Here is a 14,518-nt window from a genome sequence, read left to right as displayed (position 1 = left end):
CCATTATTCTGCATTGTGAATGAATTATTCTGCATCGTGAATGAATTATTCTGCATCGTGAATGAATTATTCTGCATCGTGAATGAATTATTCTGCATCGTGAATGAATTCTTCTGCATCGTGAATAAATTCTTCTGCATCGTGAATAAATTATTCTGCATCGTGAATGAATTATTCTGCATCGTGAATGAATTATTCTGCATCGTGAATAAATTATTCTGCATCGTGAATGAATTATTCTGCATCGTGAATTAATTATTCTCCATCGTGAATGAATTATTCTGCATCGTGAATTAATAGGATCATTATTCTGCATCGTGAATGAATTATTCTGCATCGTGAATTAATAGGATCATTATTCTGCATCGTGAATGAATTATTCTGCATCGTGAATTAATAGGATCATTATTCTGCATCGTGAATTAATAGGATCATTATTCTGCATCGTGAATTAATAGGATCATTATTCTGCATTGTAAATTGACGTGGAATTTTCAGATTTTTTTGTATCGTTTTAACAGAAAATTATATGTAGAAAAATGCAGATTAAACGTTAAGCAAAATTGTCCATTGGTCCCATCCCTGACGTACACACACACACCCATGCTTCAATTCTAGATACTGTCTTTTAATTGGAGACCTGAGAAACAAATACAAATAAAATATATACCGTATATAAACAAAGAAGGGGGAAACAAACATCAATGCCAGAGTTCAGTAAAAATGGCATGATCCCAAACTCTGGGTTCAAACATCTAAATAGTTGAAATGAGCCCAAACATCAAACAGTAACTTCTCCTCATGAAAGGCAGGAAATGAAACCCATCCCTCTCTGTTGGCTGTGTCCATTTCCCCTCTGTGGTGAACCATATGTCAGTTTGTCCCCATGCCTACCCACTGATGTCAGAGACTAAACTAACGACAGCACTGTTTTATACAGCTTAATACCCTCTGTAGAGAGACACACAGACCATCTGGCTGGCTCCTCACTATAACCACCAGAGGAGAGGACTACAGCACCAGAGACTACAGCACCAGAGACTACAGCACCAGAGACTACAGCACCAGAGACTACAGCACCAGAGACTACAGCACCAGAGACTACAGCACCAGAGACTACAGCACCAGAGACTACAGCACCAGAGACTACAGCACCAGAGACTACAGCACCAGAGACTACAGCACCAGAGACTACAGCACCAGAGACTACAGCACCAGAGACTACAGCACCAGAGACAGGACTACAGCACCAGAGACAGGACTACAGCACCAGAGACAGGACTACAGCACCAGAGACTACAGCACCAGAGACTACAGCACCAGAGACTACAGCACCAGAGACTACAGCACCAGAGACTACAGCACCAGAGACTACAGCACCAGAGACTATAATACCAGAGACTATAATACCAGAGACAGGACTACAGGACCAGAGACTATAACACCAGAGACTATAATACCAGAGATTATAACACCAGAGACTATAACACCAGAGATTATAACACCAGAGACTATAACACCAGAGACAATAACACCAGAGACTATAACACCAGAGACAGGACTACAGGACCAGAGACTATAACACCAGAGACTATAATACCAGAGACTATAATACCAGAGACAGGACTACAGGACCAGAGACTATAACACCAGAGACAGGACTACAGGACCAGAGACTACAGCACCAGAGACTATAACACCAGAGACAGGACTACAGGACCAGAGACTATAACACCAGACAGGACTACAGGACCAGAGACTATAACAACAGAGACAGGACTACAGGACCAGAGACTATAACACCAGAGACTACAGCACCAGAGACTATAACACCAGAGACAGGACTACAGGACCAGAGACTATAACACCAGAGACTATAATACCAGAGACTATAATACCAGAGACAGGACTACAGGACCAGAGACTATAACACCAGAGACAGGACTACAGGACCAGAGACTATAACACCAGAGACAGGACTACAGGACCAGAGACTATAACACCAGAGACAGGCCTACAGGAGTAGAGACAGGACTAGACAGTGTGGAGCTCTGAATTAACATGTGTTTTAATCCTGTCCTATTTGATTTGTTTTATGACAGATGGATGAGAAACAAAGAGGGTGAAATATTAAGAGGAAACAGAAGTATGAAAGCTGGACATGGAGGTTGAACCCTGCTCTCCAGAGGGGAACGGAACATGTTCATGGAGCCGGGTTACCCACCCCAACACAGATTTACACCATACCCTTTCTTTAAAAATATACATTTCTTATAAAAATGTACAATATTTGAAGGAATTTTGAATGACAGTTAATCTTTGATGCTGGAAAAAAAGAGTGTGAATCAGAAAAACAAACAGGATGAAGAAAGTGATTATCTACCTGTAATAGAAAATTCCCCCTTTACAATAAATGTCACAAATAGGTGTAACAAACTGCTACGTGCTTTGTGAAAATATCAGGTTGAAAGCAGGCAGCACAGCGGGATAAAGACAGAGGAAGGAACGATCCCTGATGCTACCTCACTCTCCCACCAAGGTGCATGAATTCAGGAGCAAAGTGAAGTAGAGACACTTCTTTATTGTTAAAACCAACACGTTTCAACTGTAGCCAACAACCCTGATGAAGACTATTGGTAAAGGAAAGACAGGACCCCTAACTGTACCTTGTAGAGAGAAGACTATTGGTAAAGGAAGGACAGGACCCCTAACTGTACCTTGTAGAGAGAAGACTATTGGTAAAGGAAGGAAGGACCCCTAACTGTACCTTGTAGAGAGAAGACTATTGGTAAAGGAAAGACAGGACCCCTAACTGTACCTTGTAGAGAGAAGACTATTGGTAAAGGAAGGACAGGACCCCTAACTGTACCTTGTAGAGAGAAGACTATTGGTAAAGGAAGGACAGGACCCCTAACTGTACCTTGTAGAGAGAAGACTATTGGTAAAGGAAGGACAGGACCACTAACTGTACCTTGTAGAGAGAAGACTATTGGTAAAGGAAGGACAGGACCCCTAACTGTACCTTGTAGGGAGAAGACTATTGGTAAAGGAAGGACAGGACCCCTAACTGTACCTTGTAGAGAGAAGACTATTGGTAAAGGAAGGACAGGACCACTAACTGTACCTTGTATGTAGAAGACTATTGGTAAAGGAAGGACAGGACCCCTAACTGTACCTTGTAGAGAGAAGACTATTGGTAAAGGAAGGACAGGACCACTAACTGTACCTTGTAGAGAGAAGACTATTGGTAAAGGAAGGACAGGACCCCTAACTGTACCTTGTAGAGAGAAGACTATTGGTAAAGGAAGGAAGGACCCCTAACTGTACCTTGTATGGAGAAGACTATTGGTAAAGGAAGGACAGGACCCCTAACTGTACCTTGTATGGAGAAGACTATTGGTAAAGGAAGGACAGGACCCCTAACTGTACCTTGTAGAGAGAAGACTATTGGTAAAGGAAGGACAGGACCCCTAACTGTACCTTGTAGAGAGAAGACTATTGGTAAAGGAAAGACAGGACCCCTAACTGTACCTTGTAGAGAGAAGACTATTGGTAAAGGAAGGACAGGACCCCTAACTGTACCTTGTAGAGAGAAGACTATTGGTAAAGGAAGGACCCCTAACTGTACCTTGTAGAGAGAAGACTATTGGTAAAGGAAGGACAGGACCACTAACTGTACCTTGTAGAGAGAAGACTATTGGTAAAGGAAGGACAGGACCCCTAACTGTACCTTGTATGGAGAAGACTATTGGTAAAGGAAGGACCCCTAACTGTACCTTGTATGTAGAAGACTATTGGTAAAGGAAGGACAGGACCCCTAACTGTACCTTGTATGTAGAAGACTATTGGTAAAGGAAGGACAGGACCCCTAACTGTACCTTGTAGAGAGAAGACTATTGGTAAAGGAAGGACCCCTAACTGTACCTTGTAGAGAGAAGACTATTGGTAAAGGAAGGAAGGACCTCTAACTGTACCTTGTAGAGAGAAGACTATTGGTAAAGGAAGGACAGGACCACTAACTGTACCTTGTAGAGAGAAGACTATTGGTAAAGGAAGGACAGGACCACTAACTGTACCTTGTATGTAGAAGACTATTGGTAAAGGAAGGACAGGACCCCTAACTGTACCTTGTATGTAGAAGACTATTGGTAAAGGAAGGACAGGACCCCTAACTGTACCTTGTAGAGAGAAGACTATTGGTAAAGGAAGGATAGGACCACTAACTGTACCTTGTAGAGAGAAGACTATTGGTAAAGGAAGGAAGGACCCCTAACTGTACCTTGTAGAGAGAAGACTATTGGTAAAGGAAGGACAGGACCACTAACTGTACCTTGTAGAGAGAAGACTATTGGTAAAGGAAGGACAGGACCCCTAACTGTACCTTGTAGAGAGAAGACTATTGGTAAAGGAAGGACAGGACCCCTAACTGTACCTTGTAGGGAGAAGACTATTGGTAAAGGAAGGACAGGACACCTAACTGTACCTTGTATGTAGAAGACTATTGGTAAAGGAAGGACAGGACCCCTAACTGTACCTTGTATGTAGAAGACTATTGGTAAAGGAAGGACAGGACCACTAACTGTACCTTGTAGAGAGAAGACTATTGGTAAAGGAAGGAAGGACCCCTAACTGTACCTTGTAGAGAGAAGACTATTGGTAAAGGAAGGACAGGACCCCTAACTGTACCTTGTAGAGAGAAGACTATTGGTAAAGGAAGGACCCATAACTGTACCTTGTATGTAGAAGACTATTGGTAAAGGAAGGACAGGACCACTAACTGTACCTTGTAGAGAGAAGACTATTGGTAAAGGAAGGACAGGACCCCTAACTGTACCTTGTAGAGAGAAGACTATTGGTAAAGGAAGGACAGGACCCCTAACTGTACCTTGTAGAGAGAAGACTATTGGTAAAGGAAGGAAGGACCCCTAACTGTATCTTGTAGAGAGAAGACTATTGGTAAAGGAAGGAAGGACCTCTAACTCTACCTTGTAGAGAGAAGACTATTGGTAAAGGAAGGACAGGACCCCTAACTGTACCTTGTAGAGAGAAGACTATTGGTAAAGGAAGGACAGGACCCCTAACTGTACCTTGTAGAGAGAAGACTATTGGTAAAGGAAGGAAGGACCCCTAACTGTACCTTGTAGAGAGAAGACTATTGGTAAAGGAAAGACAGGACCCCTAACTGTACCTTGTAGAGAGAAGACTATTGGTAAAGGAAGGACAGGACCACTAACTGTACCTTGTAGAGAGAAGACTATTGGTAAAGGAAGGACAGGACCACTAACTGTACCTTGTAGAGAGAAGACTATTGGTAAAGGAAGGACAGGACCAATAACTGTACCTTGTATGTAGAAGACTATTGGTAAAGGAAGGACAGGACCCCTAACTGTACCTTGTAGGGAGAAGACTATTGGTAAAGGAAGGACAGGACCCCTAACTGTACCTTGTAGAGAGAAGACTATTGGTAAAGGAAGGACAGGACCCCTAACTGTACCTTGTAGGGAGAAGACTATTGGTAAAGGAAGGAAGGACCCCTAACTGTACCTTGTATGTAGAAGACTATTGGTAAAGGAAGGACAGGACCCCTAACTGTACCTTGTATGTAGAAGACTATTGGTAAAGGAAGGACAGGACCCCTAACTGTACCTTGTAGAGAGAAGACTATTGGTAAAGGAAGGACAGGACCCCTAACTGTACCTTGTAGAGAGAAGACTATTGGTAAAGGAAGGACAGGACCCCTAACTGTACCTTGTAGAGAGAAGACTATTGGTAAAGGAAGGACAGGACCCCTAACTGTACCTTGTAGAGAGAAGACTATTGGTAAAGGAAGGACAGGACCACTAACTGTACCTTGTATGTAGAAGACTATTGGTAAAGGAAGGACAGGACCCCTAACTGTACCTTGTAGAGAGAAGACTATTGGTAAAGGAAGGACAGGACCACTAACTGTACCTTGTAGAGAGAAGACTATTGGTAAAGGAAGGACAGGACCCCTAACTGTACCTTGTATGTAGAAGACTATTGGTAAAGGAAGGACAGGACCACTAACTGTACCTTGTAGAGAGAAGACTATTGGTAAAGGAAGGACAGGACCCCTAACTGTACCTTGTATGGAGAAGACTATTGGTAAAGGAAGGACAGGACCCCTAACTGTACCTTGTAGAGAGAAGACTATTGGTAAAGGAAGGACCCCTAACTGTACCTTGTAGAGAGAAGACTATTGGTAAAGGAAGGAAGGACCCCTAACTGTACCTTGTATGGAGAAGACTATTGGTAAAGGAAGGACAGGACCCCTAACTGTACCTTGTATGGAGAAGACTATTGGTAAAGGAAGGACAGGACCCCTAACTGTACCTTGTAGAGAGAAGACTATTGGTAAAGGAAGGACAGGACCCCTAACTGTACCTTGTAGAGAGAAGACTATTGGTAAAGGAAAGACAGGACCCCTAACTGTACCTTGTAGAGAGAAGACTATTGGTAAAGGAAGGACAGGACCCCTAACTGTACCTTGTAGAGAGAAGACTATTGGTAAAGGAAGGACCCCTAACTGTACCTTGTAGAGAGAAGACTATTGGTAAAGGAAGGACAGGACCACTAACTGTACCTTGTAGAAGAAGACTATTGGTAAAGGAAGGACAGGACCCTAACTGTACCTTGTATGGAGAAGACTATTGGTAAAGGAAGGACCCCTAACTGTACCTTGTATGTAGAAGACTATTGGTAAAGGAAGGACAGGACCCCTAACTGTACCTTGTATGTAGAAGACTATTGGTAAAGGAAGGACAGGACCCCTAACTGTACCTTGTAGAGAGAAGACTATTGGTAAAGGAAGGACAGGACCCCTAACTGTACCTTGTAGAGAGAAGACTATTGGTAAAGGAAGGACCCTAACTGTACCTTGTAGAGAGAAGACTATTGGTAAAGGAAGGAAGGACCTCTAACTGTACCTTGTAGAGAGAAGACTATTGGTAAAGGAAGGACAGGACCACTAACTGTACCTTGTAGAGAGAAGACTATTGGTAAAGGAAGGACAGGACCACTAACTGTACCTTGTATGTAGAAGACTATTGGTAAAGGAAGGACAGGACCCCTAACTGTACCTTGTATGTAGAAGACTATTGGTAAAGGAAGGACAGGACCACTAACTGTACCTTGTAGAGAGAAGACTATTGGTAAAGGAAGGAAGGACCCCTAACTGTACCTTGTAGAGAGAAGACTATTGATAAAGGAAGGACAGGACCACTAACTGTACCTTGTAGAGAGAAGACTATTGGTAAAGGAAGGACAGGACCCCTAACTGTACCTTGTAGAGAGAAGACTATTGGTAAAGGAAGGACAGGACCCCTAACTGTACCTTGTAGGGAGAAGACTATTGGTAAAGGAAGGACAGGACACCTAACTGTACCTTGTATGTAGAAGACTATTGGTAAAGGAAGGACAGGACCCCTAACTGTACCTTGTATGTAGAAGACTATTGGTAAAGGAAGGACAGGACCCCTAACTGTACCTTGTAGAGAGAAGACTATTGGTAAAGGAAGGACAGGACCCCTAACTGTACCTTGTAGAGAGAAGACTATTGGTAAAGGAAGGACAGGACCCCTAACTGTACCTTGTAGAGAGAAGACTATTGGTAAAGGAAGGACAGGACCACTAACTGTACCTTGTATGGAGAAGACTATTGGTAAAGGAAGGACAGGACCCCTAACTGTACCTTGTATGTAGAAGACTATTGGTAAAGGAAGGACAGGACCCCTAACTGTACCTTGTATGGAGAAGACTATTGGTAAAGGAAGGACAGGACCCCTAACTGTACCTTGTAGAGAGAAGACTATTGGTAAAGGAAGGACCCCTAACTGTAACTTGTAGAGAGAAGACTATTGGTAAAGGAAGGACAGGACCCCTAACTGTACCTTGTAGAGAGAAGACTATTGGTAAAGGAAGGACAGGACCCCTAACTGTACCTTGTAGAGAGAAGACTATTGGTAAAGGAAGGACCCCTAACTGTACCTTGTAGAGAGAAGACTATTGGTAAAGGAAGGACAGGACCACTAACTGTACCTTGTATGGAGAAGACTATTGGTAAAGGAAGGACAGGACCCCTAACTGTACCTTGTATGTAGAAGACTATTGGTAAAGGAAGGACAGGACCCCTAACTGTACCTTGTATGTAGAAGACTATTGGTAAAGGAAGGACAGGACCACTAACTGTACCTTGTAGAGAGAAGACTATTGGTAAAGGAAGGACAGGACCACTAACTGTACCTTGTAGAGAGAAGACTATTGGTAAAGGAAGGACCCCTAACTGTACCTTGTAGAGAGAAGACTATTGGTAAAGGAAGGACCCCTAACTGTACCTTGTAGAGAGAAGACTATTGGTAAAGGAAGGACAGGACCACTAACTGTACCTTGTATGGAGAAGACTATTGGTAAAGGAAGGACAGGACCCCTAACTGTACCTTGTATGTAGAAGACTATTGGTAAAGGAAGGACAGGACCCCTAACTGTACCTTGTATGTAGAAGACTATTGGTAAAGGAAGGACAGGACCACTAACTGTACCTTGTAGAGAGAAGACTATTGGTAAAGGAAGGACAGGACCACTAACTGTACCTTGTAGAGAGAAGACTATTGGTAAAGGAAGGACCCCTAACTGTACCTTGTAGAGAGAAGACTATTGGTAAAGGAAGGACAGGACCCCTAACTGTACCTTGTAGAGAGAAGACTATTGGTAAAGGAAGGACAGGACCACTAACTGTACCTTGTAGGGAGAAGACTATTGGTAAAGGAAGGACCCCTAACTGCACCTTGTATGGAGAAGCTCCCCATCTTGGATTCCAGGAAGTCAAACAGAGTGCTGGGTCCTGACGGTCTTCCTCCTGCTCCCTCCTCCTCATCCTCACCCCCAAACCTACTGGACCTCCCCCGACCCCGGCCACGACCCCTTCCTCTGTCTGCTGCATGGAGGAAACAGACGCAGCAGAAAAGTCACATTATCAATGGGATGCTATAGTTATTACGTAGTCGTAGGTCATGTGTTTAAGCATCTCTTCAGGGAGGAGCTTACCTCTGGGTGGGGGGGAACAGGGCTTACCTCTGGGTGGGGGGGGAGCAGGGCTTACCTCTGGGTGGGGGGGAGCAGGGCTTACCTCTGGGTGGGGGGGAGCAGGGCTTACCACTGGGTGGGGGGGAGCAGGGCTTACCACTGGGTGGGGGGAACAGGGCTTACCTCTGGGTGGGGGAGGGATGGGATGGGAACAGGGCTTACCTCTGGGTGGGGGAGGGAGGGATGGGAACAGGGCTTACCTCTGGGTGGGGGAGGAAGGGATGGGAACAGGGCTTACCTCTGGGTGGGGGAGGGAGGGATGAAAACAGGGCATACCTCTGGGTGGGGGAGGGAGGGATGGGAACAGGGCTTACCTCTGGGTGGGGGGAGGGAGGGATGGGAACAGGGCTTACCTCTGGGTGGGGGGGAGGGATGGGAACAGGGCTTACCTCTGGGTGGGGGAGGGAGGGATGGGAACAGGGCTTACCTCTGGGTGGGGGAGGGATGGGAACAGGGCTTACCTCTGGGTGGGGGGGGGATGGGAACAGGGCTTACCTCTGGGTGGGGGGGGGATGGGAACAGGGCTTACCTCTGGGTGGGGGGAGGGATGGGAACAGGGCTTACCTCTGGGTGGGGGGGGGGAGGGATGGGAACAGGGCTTACCTCTGGGTGGGGGGGGGATGGGAACAGGGCTTACTCTGGGTGGGTGGGGGAGGGATGGCAACAGGGCTTACCTCTGGGTGGGGAGGGATGGGAACAGGGCTTACCTCTGGGTGGGGAGGGATGGGAACAGGGCTTACCTCTGGGTGGGGGAGGGATGGGAACAGGGCTTACCTCTGGGTGGGGGAGGGATGGGAACAGGGCTTACCTCTGGGTGGGGGAGGGATGGGAACAGGGCTTACCTCTGGGTGGGGGAGGGATGGGAACAGGGCTTACCTCTGGGTGGGGAGGGATGGGAACAGGGCTTACCTCTGGGTGGGGGAGGGATGGGAACAGGGCTTACCTCTGGGTGGGGGAGGGATGGGAACAGGGCTTACCTCTGGGTGGGGGAGGGATGGGAACAGGGCTTACCTCTGGGTGGGGGAGGGATGGGAACAGGGCTTACCTCTGGGTGGGGGAGGGATGGGAACAGGGCTTACCTCTGGGTGGGGGAGGGATGGGAACAGGGCTTACCTCTGGGTGGGGGAGGGATGGGAACAGGGCTTACCTCTGGGTGGGGGAGGGATGGGAACAGGGCTTACCTCTGGGTGGGGGAGGGATGGGAACAGGGCTTACCTCTGGGTGGGGAGGGATGGGAACAGGGCATACCTCTGGGTGGGGGAGGGATGGGAACAGGGCTTACCTCTGGGTGGGGGAGGGATGGGAACAGGGCTTACCTCTGGGTGGGGAGGGATGGGAACAGGGCTTACCTCTGGGTGGGGAGGGATGGGAACAGGGCTTACCTCTGGGTGGGGGAGGGATGGGAACAGGGCTTACCTCTGGGTGGGGGAGGGATGGGAACAGGGCTTACCTCTGGGTGGGGGAGGGATGGGAACAGGGCTTACCTCTGGGTGGGGGAGGGATGGGAACAGGGCTTACCTCTGGGTGGGGGTCTGCTCGGTTCCTCGGGGGGTGGGGGGGGTTTGAAGGTCCCCGTCAGTAGACTGTTGAGAGCCACCTCCATGTTGTTGTTGTTGTCCATCAGGGCCTGACGAGCATCCTCCTTATCAAACCCCATCTCCATAATGTCCCTTAGGGCCCGCTCATCCACCTAGAGGGAGGGGGGATGGAGGGGGATGGAGGGAGGGGGGAGGGAGGGGGATGGAGGGAGGGAGGGAGGGGGATGGAGGGAGGGAGGGAGGGAGGGGGATGGAGGGAGGGGGATGGAGGGAGGGAGGGGGAGGGGGATGGAGGGATGGGAGGGAGGATGGAGGGAGGGAGTGGAGGGGTTAATGAAGACCAGAGAGAGAGGGAAGTTCAAATGGGGGAGGGAGTGAAGGGTTAATGAAGACCAGAGCACATCGTTACAACACTGTATATAGACATACACATTTGAAATGTCTTGATTATTTTGGAATTTAGGAGAGGTTTAATCAATTTCAATTTAAGGGCTTTATTGTCATGGGAAACATATGTTAACGTTGCCAAAGCAAGTGAAATAAACAATAAAAATGAACAGAAAACATTACACTCACAGAAGTTCCAGATTAATAAATACACTTCAAATGTCATATTATGTATAAATACAGTGTTGAAACGATGTGCTCTGGTCTTCATTACCCCCCCATTTGAACTTCCCTCTCTCTCTGGTCTTCATTATCCCCCCCATTTGAACTTCCCTCTCTCTCTCTCTGGTCTTCATTAACCCCCCCATTTGAACTTCCCTCTCTCTCTCTCTGGTCTTCATTAACCCCCCCATTTGAACTTCCCTCTCTCTCTCTCTGGTCTTCATTACCCCCCCATTTGAACTTCCCTCTCTCTCTCTGGTCTTCATTACCCCCCCCATTTTAACTTCCCTCTCTCTCTGGTCTTTATTAACCCCCCCCATTTGAACTTCCCTCTCTCTCTGGTCTTCAGTAACCCCCCCCATTTGAACTTCCCTCCCTCTCTCTGGTCTTCATTACCCCCCATTTGAACTTCCCTCTCTCTGGTCTTCATTACCCCCCATTTGAACTTCCCTCCCTCTCTCGGGTCTTCATTACCCCCATTTGAACTTCCCTCTCTCTGGTCTTCATTACCCCCCATTTGAACTTCCCTCCCTCTCGCTGGTCTTCATTAACCCCCCCATTTGAACTTCCCTCTCTCTCTCTCTCGGGCTTCATTACCCCCCCATTTGAACTTCCCTCTCTCTCTCTCTGGTCTTCATTAACCCCCCCATTTGAACTTCCCTCTCTCTCTCTCTGGTCTTCATTAACCCCCCCATTTGAACTTCCCTCTCCCTCTCTCTGGTCTTCATTACCCCCCATTTGAACTTCCCTCCCTCTCTCTGGTCTTCATTAACCCCCCATTTTAACTTCCTCTCTCTCTCTGGTCTTCATTAACCCCCCATTTGAACTTCTCTCTCTCTCTCTGGGCTTCATTACCCCCCCATTTGAACTTCCCTCTCTCTCTCTCTCTCTCTCTCTCTCTGGTCTTCATTAACCCCCCCCATTTTAACTTCCCTCTCTCTCTCTGGTCTTCATTAACCCCCCCATTTTAACTTCCCTCTCTCTCTCTGGTCTTCATTAACCCCCCATTTGAACTTCTCTCTCTCTCTCTGGGCTTCATTAACCCCCCCATTTGAACTTCCCTCTCTCTCTCTGGGCTTCAGTAACCCCCCCCCATTTGAACTTCCCTCCCTCTCTCTGGTCTTCATTACCCCCCCATTTGAACTTCCCTCTCTCTGGTCTTCATTACCCCCCCATTTGAACTTCCTTCCCTCTCTCTGGTCTTCATTACCCCCCATTTGAACTTCCCTCTCTCTGGTTCTTCATTACCCCAAATTTGAACTTCCCTCTCTCTGGTCTTCATTACCCCCCATTTGAACTTCCCTCCCTCTCTCTGGTCTTCATTAACCCCCCCATTTGAACTTCCCTCTCTCTCTCTCTCTGGGCTTCATTACCCCCCATTTGAACTTCCCTCTCTCTCTCTCTCGGTCTTCATTAACCCCCCATTTGAACTTCCCTCTCTCTCTCTCTCTGGTCTTCATTATCCCCCCCCATTTGAACTTCCCTCTCTCTCTCTGGTCTTCATTACCCCCCCATTTTAACTTCCCTCTCTCTCTGGTCTTTATTAACCCCCCCATTTGAACTTCCCTCTCTCTCTCTGGTCTTCAGTAACCCCCCCCATTTGAACTTCCCTCCCTCTCTCTGGTCTTCATTACCCCCCATTTGAACTTCCCTCTCTCTGGTCTTCATTACCCCCCATTTGAACTTCCCTCCCTCTCTCTGGTCTTCATTACCCCCCATTTGAACTTCCCTCTCTCTGGTCTTCATTACCCCCCATTTGAACTTCCTCCCTCTCTCTGGTCTTCATTAACCCCCCATTTGAACTTCCCTCTCTCTCTCTGGGCTTCATTACCCCCCATTTGAACTTCCCTCTCTCTCTCTCTCTGGTCTTCATTAACCCCCCCCATTTGAACTTCCCTCTCTCTCTCTCTGGTCTTCATTAACCCCCCCATTTGAACTTCCCTATCCCTCTCTCTGGTCTTCATTACCCCCCATTTGAACTTCCCTCCCTCTCTCTGGTCTTCATTAACCCCCCCATTTTAACTTCCCCTCTCTCTCTGGTCTTCATTAACCCCCATTTGAACTTCTCTCTCTCTCTCTCTCTGGGCTTCATTACCCCCATTTGAACTTCCCTCTCTCTCTCTCTCTCTCGGTCTTCATTAACCACCCCCATTTGAACTTCCCTCTCTCTCTCTGGGCTTCATTACCCCCCCATGTGAACTTCACTCTCTCTCTCTCTGGGCTTCATTACCCCCCCATTTGAACCTCCCTCTCTCTCTCTGGTCTTCATTAACCCCCCATTTGAACTTCCCTCTCTCTCTGGTCTTTATTAACCCCCCCATTTGAACTTCCCTCTCTCTCTCTGGTCTTCAGTAACCCCCCCATTTGAACTTCCCTCCCTCTCTCTGGTCTTCATTACCCCCCATTTGAACTTCCCTCTCTCTGGTCTTCATTACCCCCCCATTTGAACTTCCCTCCCTCTCTCTGGTCTTCATTACCCCCCATTTGAACTTCCCTCTCTCTGGTCTTCATTACCCCCCCATTTGAACTTCCCTCCCTCTCTCTGGTCTTCATTAACCCCCCCATTTGAACTTCCCTCTCTCTCTCTCTCTGGGCTTCATTACCCCCCATTTGAACTTCCCTCTCTCTCTCTGGGCTTCATTACCCCCCCATTTTAACTTCCCTCTCTGGTCTTCATTACCCCCCCATTTGAACTTCCCTCTCTCTCTCTGGTCTTCATTAACCCCCCATTTGAACTTCCCTCTCTCTGGTCTTCATTAACCCCCATTTGAACTTCTCTCTCTCTCTCTCTGGGCTTCATTACCCCCCCATTTGAACTTCCCTCTCTCTCTCTGGGCTTCATTACCCCCCCATTTGAACTTCCCTCTCTCTCTGGTCTTCATTAACCCCCCATTTGAACTTCCCTCTCTCTCTCTCTCTCTCTGGTCTTCATTAACCCCCCCATTTGAACTTCCCTCTCTCTCTCTGGGCTTCATTACCCCCCCATTTGAACTTCCCTCTCTCTCTGGTCTTCATTAACCCCCCATTTGAACTTCCCCCTCTCTCTCTCTCTCTGGTCTTCATTAACCCCCCCATTTGAACTTCCCTCTCTCTCTCTCTGGTCTTCATTAACCCCCCATTTGAACTTCCCTCCCTCTCTCTGGTCTTCATTAACCCCCATTTGAACTTCCCCTCTCTCTCTCTGGTCTTCATTAACCCCCCATTTGAACTTCCCTCTCTCTCTCTCTGGTCTTCATTAATAAAACTCCATCCACAGTTGATCATCACTT

The 14,518-nt window shown here is 47.4% G+C and overlaps 1 protein-coding gene across 1 annotated transcript in view; it reads right to left on the bottom strand.

The window, feature by feature from the left end:
• The window catches only part of LOC123738799 (tudor domain-containing protein 3), a 69,416-nt gene that overhangs the window by 28,106 nt on the left and 26,792 nt on the right, over nt 1-14,518 (bottom strand). The window contains exons 9-10 of the mRNA XM_045713520.1: nt 10,621-10,792; nt 8,804-8,953 (exon numbers count right to left, since the gene is read on the bottom strand). Coding sequence (XP_045569476.1) covers nt 8,804-8,953; nt 10,621-10,792 — 322 coding nt within the window. The remainder of the gene's footprint in view (nt 1-8,803; nt 8,954-10,620; nt 10,793-14,518) is intronic.

Source organism: Salmo salar, unplaced genomic scaffold, assembly GCF_905237065.1.
Source record: "Salmo salar unplaced genomic scaffold, Ssal_v3.1, whole genome shotgun sequence".
In the NCBI taxonomy this organism is placed as follows: domain Eukaryota; kingdom Metazoa; phylum Chordata; class Actinopteri; order Salmoniformes; family Salmonidae; genus Salmo; species Salmo salar.
Note: the sequence above shows the minus strand (reverse complement) of the source record. Positions and strands in the feature narration are given on the sequence as shown.